Source organism: Pygocentrus nattereri, chromosome 27 (assembly GCF_015220715.1).
Source record: "Pygocentrus nattereri isolate fPygNat1 chromosome 27, fPygNat1.pri, whole genome shotgun sequence".
Classification (NCBI taxonomy): domain Eukaryota; kingdom Metazoa; phylum Chordata; class Actinopteri; order Characiformes; family Serrasalmidae; genus Pygocentrus; species Pygocentrus nattereri.
This window is the reverse complement of record NC_051237.1, coordinates 28,761,311-28,778,286: the sequence shown is the minus strand read 5'-3', so window position 1 is coordinate 28,778,286 and position 16,976 is coordinate 28,761,311. Positions and strand designations below refer to the sequence as shown.

The 16,976-nt window shown below is 40.6% G+C and overlaps 1 protein-coding gene across 1 annotated transcript; it reads right to left on the bottom strand.

The window, feature by feature from the left end:
* Positions 1-12,184: 12,184 nt before the first annotated feature.
* Positions 12,185-16,757, bottom strand: LOC119262561. The gene is made up of 6 exons (XM_037535352.1): positions 16,657-16,757; positions 15,424-15,517; positions 15,259-15,292; positions 14,912-15,132; positions 13,505-14,480; positions 12,185-13,380 (listed from the first exon to the last, which is right to left on the bottom strand). The coding sequence occupies exons 2-6, from the start codon at positions 15,501-15,503 to the stop codon at positions 13,267-13,269; spliced, it is 1,425 nt and encodes a 474-aa protein (XP_037391249.1). The 5' UTR covers positions 15,504-15,517; positions 16,657-16,757; the 3' UTR covers positions 12,185-13,266.
* Between the last annotated feature and the right edge of the window lie 219 nt (positions 16,758-16,976).

The following is a 16,976-nucleotide window of genomic DNA, read 5'->3' as shown; positions in this document are numbered from 1 at the left end:
TTATCCATACTGTAAATGCAACACTTACAGAATCTGTAGTATGTCCAATGTCTCTGTACAACATTTAACATATTGAAACTTTGAACAATCCAGCATAAATTACTACACTAAAGAAAAACTTTAACAAAAACAACCACTGCATTTTAAATATGGACCAGGGCTGATTCAACTGTATGTCAAGGCCATAACTTACATTATCAATTCCTCAAGTTTACTACAGTGCTACACATCCAAAATGTCAATTTCTAAAATGTAAAATGATACAAATACCCCAAAACAATACATCACACTGAAAGTGCCTCAACAATTTGCACATTTTTAGCAATGCAGCATACATTTGAATAAAGTGCTTCAAAAACATTCATATTTAGCTCTCTAGAGTCTGTCAGCAAAATGCAACAAAAGTAACCTTAATAATTATAGAAACAACACATCACAACATAAGATTAGCACAATGCCACAAGCTTAATACTTCCGAAGTCAAGATCATCATAATATATAAAAGGGCAGTTTTACTTCAAATCACAAGGCTAGGTGAGGTATGTCTGATCAATATAAAGTTCAAATAAACATATACCATAGAGACTACAAGCTAAAATATTTGGCCACTGGGCTCATTATGTTTAATGTTCAGGCCACAAATCAGAAAAGTGGATATTCTAATTAGAGTAGAAGAGATTATCTAAAAATCAGGTGAAATAAAAGAACTGAATCAGATATTTTTGCCTAGGAAGTTGAAAATATGATGTATTTTAATGAGATATACATATCAATTAATCTTGACATAAAGGTAGTAACCATCAAATATTTGTTCTTCCAAATTGAGTTTTTAGATTTTAATATTTTACATATTTTAACAAGATAGCTCTCACATTAAATATGGAAGGACAAATATTTGATCATTACTACATTTAACAGCATATGCCAGTAAGTACTACACATCCAAAACGGCTGTCCAAAACTTCTAGAATGTAAATGATAAGTATCCCCAAAACAGTACATCACACTGAAGGCGCCTCAAAAAAATGCTCCATTCTGATCGTGAACAAAAATCAGATTTTGAAATGTTTAACCATGCAGCATACATTTAACTAAACTACTTTAACTAAATGTCAGCAAAATGCAACAACAATAACCTCAATAATAATCCAGTACAAATTGTAACATATAATTAGCACCATGTCCCAAGCTTAATTCTTCCAAAATCAAGACCATCATGAACTTAACCCGACTCCAACTCACTGAAGAGCTTGGTTTTCAGAGCCTGAACTTTGTGTGACAGTTTGTTAGCATCTAGGTCCAGAAAAAGCTTCTGGATTACCTCAAATGTATATCTGAATTTGGGAGGGTAACTCAAGTTAAAGGCATAAATTAATCCAAGCAACAATGCAATGGCAAGAGACACACTGGCAAGGTCTTCCAGAACCACAACACCTTCGATTACCACTCCAACATCTGCAGGATGGTCCATGACTTCAGCTCCCTCGACTCTGGTTGTATAGATGCCCAAGACAGTCCCGTCAATTCCCTGCTGAATAGCGGCCACATCAGAAACCTACAGAAAAAGAAAGATAAAAACATAAATCATTTATTCATAGTCCACTATTTCCATATGGGTTTTCAAATACACTACATTGTCAAAGTATCCAAATCACTGAACTCCGGTTCTAATCACTTCAATGGCCAAAGGAGCATAAAAGCAGCAGCTAGTCATGCAGACTGCTTCTACAAACATTAGTGAAAGAACAGGTCGATGCTCTCAGGAGCCCAGTGAACTCCAGCGTGGTACCGTGATAGGATGCAGCACCTGTGCAATTCCAGTCGTGAAATTTCCTCACTACAAAATATTCCACAGCCAACTGTCAGTGCTATTATAACAATGGAAGCTACAAATGACGGAGCGATGTCAGCAGGTGCTGAGGAGCATAGCGTACAGAGGGCAATCTCACTACAGACCTCCAAACTTCATGTGGTCTTCAAAATAGCTTAACAGTGCGTAAAGAGCTTCATGGAATGGGTTTCCATGGCCTTGCAGCTGCATCCAAGCCTTACATCACCAAACACAAGGCAGGTGAACAGATAATTTAGGCAACAAAATAATTAAACACATTTACTAACCATATATTCACAAATGAGATCATCCGGTTCTTCAATCAAGTAGAGACACAGAGCTCTGAGAACTGATTCTCTTTTAACTTCAACGTTGTCACTCTAAGGATGGGAAGAGTAATCAATTAGTGTTTTGTGACACCTATTCCACTTTTTTAAAACTATAAGCATTCTAAATTTAACTGGTCATTTAACTGGTTACAATGAGCATCCTTTTCTAGGTTCCCTGTGCATTATAATTTTTCCTACCATATTCACCCCAAAAAGTATTTATTTTTAAAACTTTCCTGCTCATTTGTCCTTAAACATTTGCAGCTTATGTCTCTTACCTACACCATCTTTGTAACTCAATAGCCATTTCTGCATCTCCTCTCAAATTGTCCACACTACTTCAAAGTTAAATTATATTTGAATGCAACCATGAGTACCTGTGCCATGGCCGTCACAAGCTGCATTATCTTTCTTCCTTGGACTCCTCCTCTTTTGGCAAACACTTTGAGAAGTTTTGCAGAGTGAAGATCCAACTTGGAAAAGAACCGTGACAGCAGATGGACTGTTGTAATCCGCTCGAATTCAGCGCTTACCTACAAACATTCAGATGCACAGAATTTAGACAAAATGTAATTTGTAATTGTAATTTTGACACCTGCATTCACTTACCTCTTTTGTTCTAAAAAGAGCAGGCCATCTTGTTTTGAAGTCTGCAATAAGAGGCGATTCATGGATAACTTCATGCCTTCTCAGTGCGAAGGTCTTGTCCATTAGCACTTTCAATGTCTGCTCATTGTCCTTCTTTTTAACTTCTGAAAGAAGGGTCACTCTTACTCTCTCAAGACTCTCAGCAGTTTTGCCACTTGGAAATGATGGACAGTAGACATCAAAGACAGAGGGCCACTGAGAAGATTTCAAGCTGCTTGCCTACTCTGAGGGAGACTCAAGTGAGGACTCGGACGATGCCCCTGACGTAGATGCAGGAGTTGACAATATGACTGTGTCAGAAGAGGAGGATGAGCGTGAAGGAGAGAGAACTGGAGAGTGGTTTGTACTGTGGGAGGCACCAAAATATGGAGGAGGAGGGCTACCATCTTGGCACACAGCAACATGGGTAGACGGGGAAGACTCTGAAAAAAACAACCTTTACAGTAGCTTTGTCCTGGAGGTCTGATGGCGACGTAAGGTTCATGAATTCATTGTCAAACTCAGGATTCCTGAACCGCAGTCGAAAACTTCCAGGAAAATTACACTGCCTCTAAACTTCCGCCAAAAGGTCATTCATCAAATGTGGCACACCATCCCGAGGAATTACCTGCTGACAGTTGTCTTCTCCAAGGATGACTCTTAGTCTGACTGAAGAAGCCACTGCCATTTGGACAACACTGAGAGAATGTAGTAAAAAAATATATAGTTTTGCAGGGTTTTCATTGCACAACACAGTCAACAGTAACTGTCACACTTCCAAAACGTCTTTCCTACATTGTGAACTCTATTGTGAAATCTACACATGCACATGTCTTTTTAAAGACACCATATACACTTCCAATGGATATTTATCGACTAAATCACTAAATTCAACAAAGAAAACATCCTTTGTTGGAGATTCAGTCAGCTCAAATGCTCTGAAGTGTTCTCTGTACCATCCGCAAAGTCTTTTTGCTATGAAACCCAAACTCTTTTGAACAACACATATCTTTCACTACTATCTTTTCAACTCTACAAAAGAAACTGGAGTGAAAGAAACCCAACTGAATTTTGACAATCCAACTCAAAGTAGTAATGTTTGCCTACTCCAATTAAAGCACTTTAAAGTAATTTATATAAGTAAGGTTCAATGAACAAACAGTCCCAATCTAAAACACGTTAAGACATGTTCTTAACTTCCTAGAAAGAGCACAATGACCGTTATCTAGCTAGCCAGCTAACGCTAATATAGCGCTAGCATTAACGAGGTAGTGAACTTATTACCACACAACACTGACTACACATTCAATAACCCTACGTATAAGTAGCGAATCCAATAAAACATGTCTCGGGCACCCCTAACCTGCATCTGTATTATATTTAAGATCGGCCGCTCGGCCGCGGAGAGCGCCATCGCGTGTAGCGCTAGTATTAGCATAGTGGTGCAGGTGCTACATTTATTGAGACCTTATTACCACACAAAACTCACTACACATGAAATCCGTACCGAATCCACGAAAATATGTCTCGGGCAACCCTAACCTGCATCCATATTATATTTAAGATATTAAAAATATACGAGACAAAGCCAGAATAACGATAGCCTGCTAGCTAGCTAAGCTAACGCTACCGTATAGCCCGTTAGCACTAAGATAGCTAGAGTTTGAATGAAAGTTGCTACACATGTTTAAAACAAGTACAAATACAAGTACAAGTACAAAAAACGGCACAGTTGGTGTGTATTGTGGATTTTTTAAATATTTCGCATTAACCTACCTGAGACGCCATTAAAACCAAAACGTTCGCACCGCGAAGAAACGCCCTTTCCATTGCGTCATATCCGGCTTCATCCAACTGAAGTAATTACATCGAGTAGGTTCAAAGGGAAAAAGCAATTGCGTTAAGTTATGAGTACAATACATAGTCAAGTATGATGAAAAGCATGTTTATTTCAGTTAAAGAAACACTATGCGTTCATGTTTAGATGCAAAACATAATTACCATGAGTCATACCAGCATTTTTTAGTTATGTAAAACCAACAGCCATTCAAAACCCCTTTTTTGAGTGAAGATGACACCAACTCCCGGCATGGCTGCTATGGGCAACATGTATGATGTCTGCAGTCACCTATAAACAGAAACAAAACAACAAAAAAAAGTTAATTGTAGAAATGATGTTCTACTATAAGTATTAGAAGCCTCCTTATTGAACTGTGCAGAGTGTATACTGCTGCAGCAAAATGGCATGCCACTGAACTGATATCGCTTCTGATTTGTTTGATTTGTTGTATGGAACAGAAGTTGTTTACGCCCATTTAAAATAACTTAATGAGAAGATGTTACAGATAGTGACATCGTTTCCCCCCTCATCAGCAACAACACCTGGTGCTTGATAAAAGTCTCTTATAGTTTCTCCATTAAACTGACTTTAAATGACTGAACACAACGTAAACGTCAGTCATTTTGAGAAAGTGAGATAGAGCGCCCTATGTGGAAAATCACTTCCTGCCCCCCCATCCTCAATTCACACCACAGCAACACAGTTACATCATGTCATTTGCAAACAACCTATACAGACCTTGTGCACAGGTGCAGACATCAATGTTGATTTTGCCAGCTGTGCTGATAGAAAACATCATTAATCTGGCAGTTTTTATCACATCTCACATTTTAGAAATATCTGCATTCGAGTCAGATAGTATTAAAAGAAATGAAACAAATAACAAACAAATAAATAAAACGCGCCGTCGCCTCACAGCAAGGAGGGCCTGGGTTCGATTCCCCGACCGGGTGACCGGGGTCCTCTCTGTGTGGAGTTTGCATGTTCTCCCCGTGTTAGCGTGGGTTTCCTCCGGGTTCTCCGGTTTCCTCCCACAGTCCAAAGACATGCAGTCAGGCCAATTGGACATGCTAAATTACCCCTAGTAAAAAGGCCCAAAATCGGTAAGCTGCTGAGTGCAGGGCTTCTATTTCTTTACAACTCCCCTGCGTTAACAGTACCGGACAGACCATGGTGGGTCATTTCATGTGAAATCAGTACATTCAACCTTGATTATGTCAATTTAAATAACAGATGGTTTTGATGCTGTTTGAAAGCTCTTTTCTGGCTCTACAGAGTACACAAACAACATTGAACTCAACAGTTACCCGAGTATAAATTATGAGATATTAAAATACTAAAATCTGAATATAAACAAACTATTTTAAAATGGTCAGTATCTTTTCCACACATAGCCTGCAATGTCATGAACAACCTCTGAAATATTAGTGCCAGATTCATGCAAATGCAGTTTTGGAGTTCTACCTTGCCACTAAAAAGGGCCTAACTGTTGAGTTCAATGTTGTTTGTGTACTCTGTAGAGCCAGATAAGAGCTTTCAAACAGCATCAAAACCATCGGTTTGTAATTTAAATGGACATAATCAAGGTTGAATGTGTAGTGCCCTACCCTCTTACTTAAAACATTCTTAGTCCATTTCTCCCTTTATATTAGTGGCAGATTCATGCAAATGCAGTTCTGGGGTTCTACATTGCCACTAAAAAGGCACACAAAGTTTGATTAAAATCTGTGTCGGTTGAGTTCCAAAGTGTCCGATTTCCCGTAAAATGACCCTAAAGGAGAGGAAAAACAGACAGACAGTGAAGGCAAGACCCAATTAAAAAATAAAGAAAAAGAAGGCGAGATACAAAAGATGGAGAGGAAAAATAGGCAGACAATGAAGAAAAGCAACAGAGACAGACAGCAACAGCGATACAGAGGAGGGAGAGCAACAACAGACCTAGGTGAGCAAAAGAGAGAGACAATGAAGTCCCAGCACAGTTGTAGGAAGATTTGAATAAGACAGAACACTTCAATTTATATCATTATTAATTTGTTTAAGTTTTAATGACCATACCGATAGTGTACCTCATGAAGTAATTCTTATCTATTTATGTCAACAGTAGAGAGACAGGCAATAAAGGACAGCAACATCAGAGACAGACAATGGAGGGCAGCAACAGAGACAATGGAACAAAGCAACAGACAACTGAGGTGAGCAACAGAGACAGACAATGAAGTCACATCACAGATGTAGGAAGATTTGAATAAGACAGAACACTTCAATTTATATCATTATTAATTCGTTTAAGTTTTAATGACCATACCGATAGTGTACCTCATGAAGTAATTCTTATCTATTTATGTCAACAGTAGAGAGACAGGCAATAAAGGACAGCAACATCAGAGACAGACAATGGAGGGCAGCAACAGAGACAATGGAACATAGCAACAGACAACTGAGGTGAGCAACAGAGACAGACAATGAAGACACATCACAGATGTAGGAAGTTTGAGTAACACTTACATTTATATCAGATTTATGTTAACAGTGGGGAGCAACAGACGAACACATAAGGACAGCAACAACAGACTCACAACAAACTTATAATGAATAAAATATGTCTAAATTAAAAGGTTTGAAGTGTGCTCGTGTATTTAGTTGATACTCAGTTGGTGCTCAGTTGATACTCAGTTGGTGCTCAATTGGTGCTCAGTTGATACTCAGTTGGTGCTCAGTTGATACACAGTTGGTGCTCAGTTGATACTCAGTTGATACTCAGTTGATACTCATTTGGTGCTCATTTGGTGCTCAGTTGATACTCAGTTGGTGCTCACTTGGTGCTCAGTTGATACTCAGTTGATACTCGGTGCTCAGTTGATACTCAGTTGGTGCTCAGTTGATACACAGTTGATACTCAGTTGGTGCTCAGTTGATACACAGTTGATACTCAGTTGGTGCTCAGTTGATACTCAGTTGGTGCTCAGTTGGTGCTCAGTTGGTACTCAGTTGATACTCAGTTGGTGCTCAGTTGATACTCAGTTGATACACAGTTGGTGCTCAGTTGATACTCAGTTGGTGCTCATTTGGTGCTCAGTTGGTGCTCAGTTGATACTCAGTTGGTGCTCATTTGGTGCTCAGTTGATACTCAGTTGGTGCTCAGTTGATACTCAGTTGGTGCTCAGTTGATACTCAGTTGATACTCAGTTGATACTCATTTGGTGCTCATTTGGTGCTCAGTTGATACTCAGTTGGTGCTCACTTGGTGCTCAGTTGATACTCAGTTGGTACTCAGTTGGTGCTCAGTTGGTGCTCATTTGATACTCAGTTGATACTCAGTTGGTGCTCAGTTGGTGCTCAGTTGGTACTCAGTTGGTACACAGTTGATACTCAGTTGGTGCTCAGTTGATACTCAGTTGATACACAGTTGGTGCTCAGTTGATACTCAGTTGGTGCTCATTTGGTGCTCAGTTGGTGCTCAGTTGATACTCAGTTGGTGCTCATTTGGTGCTCAGTTGATACTCAGTTGGTGCTCAGTTGATACTCAGTTGGTGCTCAGTTGATACTCAGTTGGTGCTCATTTGGTGCTCAGTTGATACTCAGTTGGTGCTCAGTTGATACTCAGTTGGTGCTCAGTTGGTGCTCAGTTGGTACTCAGTTGATACTCAGTTGGTGCTCAGTTGATACTCAGTTGGTGCTCATTTGGTGCTCAGTTGGTGCTCAGTTGATACTCAGTTGATACACAGTTGGTGCTCAGTTGATACTCAGTTGGTGCTCATTTGGTGCTCAGTTGGTGCTCAGTTGATACTCAGTTGGTGCTCATTTGGTGCTCAGTTGATACTCAGTTGGTGCTCAGTTGATACTCAGTTGGTGCTCAGTTGATACTCAGTTGGTGCTCATTTGGTGCTCAGTTGATACTCAGTTGGTGCTCAGTTGATACTCAGTTGGTGCTCAGTTGATACTCAGTTGGTACTCATTTCGTGCTCAGTTGATACTCAGTTGGTGCTCATTTGATACTCAGTTGGTACTCAGTTGGTGCTCAGTTGATACTCATTTCGTGCTCTGTTGATACTCAGTTGATACTCAGTTGGTACTCAGTCGATACTCAGTTGGTACTCAGTCGATACTCAGTTGGTACTCAGTTGATACTCAGTTGGTGCTCAGTTGGTGCTCAGTTGGTACTCAGTTGGTACTCAGTTGATACTCAGTTGGTGCTCAGTTGGTGCTCAGTTGGTACTCAGTTGGTGCTCAGTTGGTGCTCAGTTGGTACTCAGTTGATACTCAGTTGGTGCTCAGTTGATACTCAGTTGGTGCTCATTTGGTGCTCAGTTGATACTCAGTTGGTGCTCATTTGGTGCTCAGTTGATACTCAGTTGGTGCTCAGTTGATACTCAGTTGGTACTCAGTTGGTGCTCAGTTGATACTCATTTCGTGCTCTGTTGATACTCAGTTGATACTCAGTTGGTGCTCAGTTGATACTCAGTTGGTACTCATTTCGTGCTCAGTTGATACTCATTTTGTGCTCAGTTGATACTCAGTTGGTGCTCATTTGGTGCTCAGTTGATACTCAGTTGGTGCTCAGTTGATACTCAGTTGGTACTCAGTTGGTGCTCAGTTGATACTCATTTTGTGCTCTGTTGATACTCAGTTGATACTCAGTTGGTACTCAGTTGATACTCAGTTGGTACTCAGTCGATACTCAGTTGGTACTCAGTTGATACTCAGTTGGTACTCAGTCGATACTCAGTTGGTACTCAGTTGATACTCAGTTGGTGCTCAGTTGGTGCTCAGTTGGTACTCAGTTGGTACTCAGTTGGTGCTCAGTTGGTGCTCATTTGATACTCAGTTGGTGCTCAGTTGGTGCTCATTTGGTGCTCAGTTGATACTCAGTTGGTGCTCAGTTGGTGCTCAGTTGGTGCTCAGTTGGTACTCAGTTGGTACACCCCAGTTCTGCTTGTTGAAGGCTGCTGCCATTGGGGCCAGTTAGCCAAAACAACCTCACTCTACCCTGGGCTCACCTAACAGTTATTAATGCGATATATACAGACTTCATGTTACCACTGCATATTTCATTTTGTACTTCTATTTATTTATAATAAATTTCCGCTGACATTCTGCATCAAACACTCTCTTTGGATTTCTTGGAAACCAGCTGTGAGTCTGACGCTGAATCTGTCTTCTCCTGTGTGGTAAAGACAATTGGAAACTGGAAACAAGGGGTTACAGGACAACTCAAACTGTTTTACCGTTACAAAGACTTTAAGGTCTCTTTAATAAACAACTAACTGGTCTTCTTTTCAGAAAAATAAACACTTTTATTTCTTAAATTCTGTAAAATAATCATCTGTCTAAACTAACCCATGCTGGGTTTTAAAAATCACTTCTGAAACACAAAATGTGAACAACACTGTAAAGTGTTTTAGATGTTCAGAACCTTCAGCTCTGATAAGAATCAGCTGCGATTGGCTATGAACAGACAGTCCATCAGCACTTTCCTCTCTAAGCCCTATAATCATTTGTTCTCTGGGTTCTTGATTTGTGCTCTGTTATAATATTGATGATTTAAGTAACCAGATATGCAGCATATTTTCATCTCCATTTCTGTGCCCCTAGGATTTACAGATATATTACACTTAAACCTGTTAGGGTTACAATTTATTTCTATTTAAAAATAAAGCAATAAGTTATTTATTGATTTATTAATATTAGTTTTTAAATCAATCATCTAGAATTCCAATCACTGCAGAAGAGCTCGTCCCCACAGTAATGTGTGAAAACTGACGCCTTATTTTATGCAGCTAACTACAATAATCTCTACATGACTATGGAATATATAAATTAAATTACATGAAGAAATCAAACGCCCAGTAAATATTCTAAAATATGTAATGAAAGTTCCCCAGGAGTCGTGTCACTGGCGTTACTGCATAATGAAAACTCTTATTTTGAAATAAGAGTCACACTGATGACGTCACTCGACCTCCTTTGACCTGTTTTCTGAGGATCTATGAAGAAAAGCTCATGGTGAGTCCACTGTGTCTCTCAGTTCTCAGAGATCTTCTCATTCAGCTCATGACCTCATATGAAGCTACTAGCCGACGTCACTGGTGTGACCGACTTTATTCTGAGGTCACTGTGAAAAAATAGAAACACAAATGGATTAAATTCCGTATTTTAGTGGACGTTCCCTGATGGACAGCGTGTGATTTGATGTTCTGTGAAATGCATCGTTCATTAAAAACGTCTCTAGTGTTTCCTTTATTATGTGGAACACCGATGACGGTCAGCAACACCAGTGACTCCTATGGAGAGACAGAAGTGGACGTTTCTGTAGGATGACCTTTATCATTCAGTAACTACAGGGACTTTAATGCACTCTGTCTGGGCTGTTCTCAGGTAGGAGTGTAAAATGAAACACTGGACCTGCTGCTGAGCCCTGGACCTTTAAGAGGTTAAGGCTGATACTGAGTAATTAGAGAATTTTAGAAATGATGATCACTGAATGTTTGTTCAGCTGTGAGTCTTGAAGAAGAGAAAATTCTTCGTAGCAACTGTAAAAAAAACTGTGTGTGAAATATTTCCAAACTTCACGAGATCCAGGTCCCTGATTTTGGAGTGTATTGTGTAAATGTGTAAAGCACAGCTGCAGTGCTGAGGGTGGGCCTGGTGGGCTCTGAGCTGCTCCAGCTAAAGGTTCCCCTCCTCCCCTCCCCAGATGTGGGACCGTTCTAGCAAAGTTCTCAGAAATAATGAAAATACCAACATATAGGTTTGTCACAGGCAAAGGTGCCAAATTCCTGCCTCCTCATGACTCTGAAGTGCATATATGAGAATGGAAGAGCTCTTATTGGCTCGCTGGGGCAGAGGCGGTCATCATGGCAGTGTTTACAGCTACATGTAAAAGCTGAATCTTCCCATCAGACCTGCTTCCACTGCCTTTGCCTGAAAGCGGATCAGAAACCAGATTTCATTTGGCTTTTCCAGAAGCAGCTCTGCTTCTACAGTACACTGGAAGAGCTGGAGTTTAGAGATTCTTTTACAGGTTCATCGTCCAGATTTCGGGAAATCGAATCTTCCGTTCTGTTCACTTCACTTCAGTGCGGTCATCAGTTCACTGGCTGGATCCGTTACAGTTGACAGTCGTCGCTAAAAGGCTACCTAGAGGGAAATTTGGCAGGAGGTGAGTGAAATACGATGGTAATCGAGTTAAATATTCCAGGAGCTAAAAAGAATATTGACTTTAAAACTCTATATTAATCAAAATCATAGACACTTAATCATCAGACCACAGCGACTCTTTAAGCTCCCACTGCGTGAGGGAGCAGTTGTCGCCTGTAATTAAGGGACTGACCCTGATGAAATGGCAGAATGACCTCCTAAATAAGATCATGGGAACATCATTTCTTCAGTGAAGCCCTGAAAGCGTCTGTGAAACCAACTAATTATTACTGAACAGATAAAATCAGTTTAACTTTTTATCACAAGGCTGTTTTTCATTCCAGCTCAGAGATAAAAGAGAAAAGATCCAAATAAACCACACGAGATGTTCACCAGTTTATTTCAGCTGCTCTGTGAATCCTGAAGACATAATGCTTTATAATGCATTTATAAGGTATTTCTCTGGCATTTATAACCTCATTGTGCTGCACTTAAAATTCAGTTCGGGTTGAATAGCCGGATGGTGACGCAGCTGTGTTCAACCAGACATCTGGGTCTGAACCCCTGATGGTCAAGCCGAGGGCGACAGCGGCAAGAAAAAACTCCCTGACCTGAGGAAGAAACCTTGAGAGGCACCAGGACTCAGCAGGGGAACCCGTCCTCCTCGGGTCGACGCCAGACTGTAGAGCCTGACGGCTCAGTCATCGGAACCGGAAGGTAGGACTGGACATTCATAAGGTGTTAGACTGGAAGGAGGAGGGGTTTTGGGATCCGCCCTCCTCCCAAATTTCAGACACTTCATAGTTCCATTTACACACAGCACTTTATAAAATAAGAGTTTAAACCTAATAAAGTCAGGACTCTTATGACGTCTGTTCATCAGAACACTGTAAACATGAACGATGTTCTACGTCATATGATACCATGACAAGGTTCTTGTATACGTTCTGCAGAGCCAGGCCTTCATAAACGTTTGCTGGGTCTAGAGCACGGTTCTGCAGAGTCGGAGAGTAAGGGCTGATTTTTGGTGGAACTGGCACTGCGCCAGTTTGAAATTAATAAGGATTTATTTTTTAGACATCAGAACCTTTTATATGCAGTTTGGGTTGGATGGACTTTGTTTGTGTTGAACTGTCCAGAAACTGTAATGTCAGGCCAGCTGGTGCTAGACTGTTAGCATTTAGCAACCAAGGCTAAATCAGTAGCAGCTCAGCTCTGTTAGCCAGTGGAGACGAACAGTAAACCACAGCCGACAGCACTTAAAGATTGTCACGTTCTGGTATGATTTCTTTGCATTATGGATCTGAAATTTCTGACGTCATACACTCTTGATTTATAAAGTGTCCTGTGTGTAAATATAACTATGTCGAAGTTAATAGAGGTTTATGCCTGGTGTTATACGATGTTATGCAGACCATACGGCACATTATAAATGCATTTTGGGTACATTATGATTACAGGACTCATTGGAAGAGTCACCAAAGCAGCTTGATAAGCAGGTCTTAAGATGGTGGAGACATGCATGAGAAGGGGTTGGGCAGGGCTTTGCAGACAGCTGAGAACATTCGTGACAGACGCTTCCTCGTCTTCTTGAAGGGCGCCACCGTCGATTCTCTCTGTAAAAAGAAAGACGAAAACATCAAGATTAACAAAGAAAAAATCCAGCCTTACATTTTAAATAGTAATTCAGAATGTTGACCAGTGATGGGGTCAGTGTTGGTATTTGTGTTCAATCCCTACCTTTTGTCCAAAGCTGATAAAAGCTTTTCTGCCCGCAAAGAAATGACATCCACGGCTCCTCTTTCTCACAACCTCAGGAGACGTGACGTCACATACAGAGACATCATTGATCCTCTCAGATTCGGCTTGCTCAGAATTCACGAGCAATGCCAGAGGATCCTCCATCTCCCCAGAGGTTCTGCATGTCAGACTCAAAGCCATGGTTGAGGTTTTCTCCTGGGCTTCAACACTTGTACTTGCTCTTTGCACATCTTGGTCAAGAGCCATCAGTGAAGCTGATGGGGCAGTTTCATCTGAGGATTCTGCAGAATCAAGCTCCTCAAAAACGATGCCCTCCTCATGGCCAGTGGCTCCACTTGCTGCCTGACCAGCCTCAGTAATGAAGCTCTGAGGCTTAACTGTCGTGACTTCGACTGTAGGCAGAGTTTGAAGGAATATAGAGATGAGGAGAGACACTTTAGAGGAGCTGGGCAGAAGCAGCTCACTTTTGTGAATCTCCACAACTCTCATGGTAACTGTATCCGTACAGGAGTCGAAGTGAAGCTGGAAAATTTGAGACACTGTCCAGCGTGGTGACCGGATCAACATGGCACTCCCAGCGTTCAGTGCCGGAATGTTCCAGACGGCACGGGAAGCTGTTGGATAGTGAAGACGTCTGATCCCACCACTGACATCTCTAGTGCAGATGGTGAGATCACCTCTTTGGGAAACATGGTTGGCTGTTGTTTCCCTCAATGTAGCACTGCGGATGGGTTGGACCGCCAAAGACTCTGGAGTCTGTGATGAATGGTCAGCTCTGTCTTTCAGTTCCTCCAGAATATGTCTCTCTTTAGCTAGAAGACTGTTGGTTGTCTTCCAGTTCCCAGGCAGTGGAGATGTTTTTGAGGAGGTGAACTTGCAGATGGACTTTTCCATCACCTCCCTTAAGAAATCCTCAACACTGTCACATATACAGTCTGACTGGTCCACAGAAGATCTGGATTGAGACATAATGAGACCAACACAAGAAGAAACAGTCATTAAAACCCATTAACGTCACGTTTGCTTTGATACAAAAACACAACAGTGAGTTTTTCAGGGCTGATAAATGTTAAATGTGTTAACAGGTTCCAGTCCAGCCGTTTATGATTCTCAGGAGGGTTTTGATCTTTTACTTTTGGACTCGAGTTGTTTTTAAAAAGATCATTTAAAACAGTTTTCTACTTTCTCTTGACCTTCGGCTCGTCCCTCCACCTCTCAGTCAGAGTTTAATCAGTCCATTATCTGGTCACTTGGGCTGTTTTCTTGGTTGATTGGGGTGAGATTACAGAGTCACTGTGACTCAGTGACGGACACAGTTCTCTGGCTGGTGACCGAGGAGGAGGAAACAGACGATGATCAGGGACCTTCTTGGGGTTTGAGTCTTACCGTTCAGCTGAGGTTGAGGACGAAGGTCCGGTGGAGTCAGTGCTGGTAGACAGGCCAGACAGACTCACAGACTCAGATCTTTCAATCAGCTTCTCTTTGTCCAGGAGCGCTGTTTCTGCCCCAGCTGCTCCAATCAGAGTCTGCATGCATCTCTGCAGGACAGACCTTGCTGCAGAGACCACGGCGTTAGTGCTGAGCGCTACTAACTGCAGCGGAGACACCTGAACACAGCAGGAATAATGAACATCAGGTTTCAGGAGTTTCTATATCTCACAGCATCTGAACTACTCAAACTGACCAGCGGTCCAGCTTAACAATCTATCGGTCATTGTGGCTTTGATACTTACCTCATGCGATACGTACATCAACGTATTCCATGCCCTAGAACACATGAAGAACATGGTCAGTGTGTTGAATAATGTTCTCTGAGTTACAACATTAAAGTCCTGAAGATCATAAGAACATTAAACATCAGAACAGAGACTGAAACTGAAACCAGAGAAGAAACAAACCCATCGCTCAGACGGAAGACGAGATCCAAGATCTCTGGGATGCATCGGCGCATCTGTTCAGGATCTTCTTCTCCACTCATAGTGCCTCACAGGCCTGAAATCAAAAAGGTGAAATATGAATTATTAATTTGGCCAATATTTTATTCCTTCTGAAAAGGGGCCATAATAACAATGATGATAATAATAATAATAATAATAATAATAATAATAATAATAATAATAATCTGAAAGGGAAAGTTCATGAATGATAATGGTAATTCATTGCTAGGTGCTGAAGTTCCACCTCAGATTCTGTGCCACGTTAATTTTAGGGCTACCTTAAACTAAGTTCCACCTTAAATTCTGTACTATATTAACTGCATTTCCACCTTAGGTTCAGTGCCAACTTAAACTGAGTGCTACCTTAAAAGCAGTTATGCTTCTCCATTTTCTTTGTCGGTTCTGTTAAATTTATTGCCACCTTAAATTTAGTGCTAACCAAAATGCAGCTCCACTTTAAATAAAGTTAAACCTTAAAATCTGTGCCACCTTAAAGAGAGTTCCGCCTTAAATTCTGTGCCTCCTTAATTTTAGTGCTATATTAATTGCAGTTTCACCTTCAATTTAATGCTATTGTGGCGATTGGAGTATAAACCCTGTCAGCGATGCCAAAATGTGGCAACGCGGTATACTCAATGTATGAGTTTTAAGAAGCTAAATCGACTACGCCACCCTGGAATTAAGTGCCCAGGGAACACACGATACCAAAATAAGGCCCACAGGTTCATTTTACCCATACATTGAAGACGCCTTTATCACAAATAGATTTAGTTTATTGGCAAATTAGAAAAAGAGAAAGAAAATAAATAAATAAATCTTCAGTACTTGGCTTTAGCAAAAGAACATACAAATAAAGAAAAATCATATATATATATATATATATATATATATATATATATATATATATATATACACACACACACATACATACATACATACACACATACATACATACATACATACATATATATATATATATATATATATATATATATATATATATATATATATATATATCTATCTCTCTATCTCTCAAAACAAAGAATTGCTGGCACAGAGGCTGGAATCAGGTGGGGAAGGAGCAAGCTCAGTGATAAAGAAAAATTAATCACACGGATTACAATTACCCAAAAGAAAAAAAAAACCACAAAGGGGATACAATTACACACAACAAACCATACACTACGTACTTACCCTTCACCAACAAGTCCTCCGGCCCAGTACCACAATCAGGTGCACTACCAATCAAATCAAATGAAAAGAACAAGACAAACCTAAACTCAACTCCAAATTATAAAGAAAAAAATAAAAATAAAATACAAACACAAAGCAGCGATAAGCAGTGCTCTCAACGTGCAACTCTTACAGGAGAGGCAGGGCACACAGCACAACCAACGCCCCAGCACGCAGCACGAACAGCCAACACCAAAAACCCCAAGCCGAATGTAGGGTAGTGCGCTCAGCCGCAGCAGCTTAGAGCAAAAAAAACTAAGCTTTAATAGAAAAAGAACATT

Bases quoted from the DNA above. Each gene is read 5' to 3' on its own strand.
- LOC119262561 (XM_037535352.1), bottom strand. From the start codon at position 15,503: ATGAGTGGAGAAGAAGATCCTGAACAGATGCGCCGATGCATCCCAGAG. The intron at 15,293-15,423 runs GTTTGTTTCTTC...CATGTGTTCTAG, and splicing joins GTCTTCCGTCTGAGCGATGG to GGCATGGAATACGTTGATGT. The intron at 13,381-13,504 runs GTAGGGATTGAA...TTCTTTTTACAG, and splicing joins TTATCAGCTTTGGACAAAAG to AGAGAATCGACGGTGGCGCC.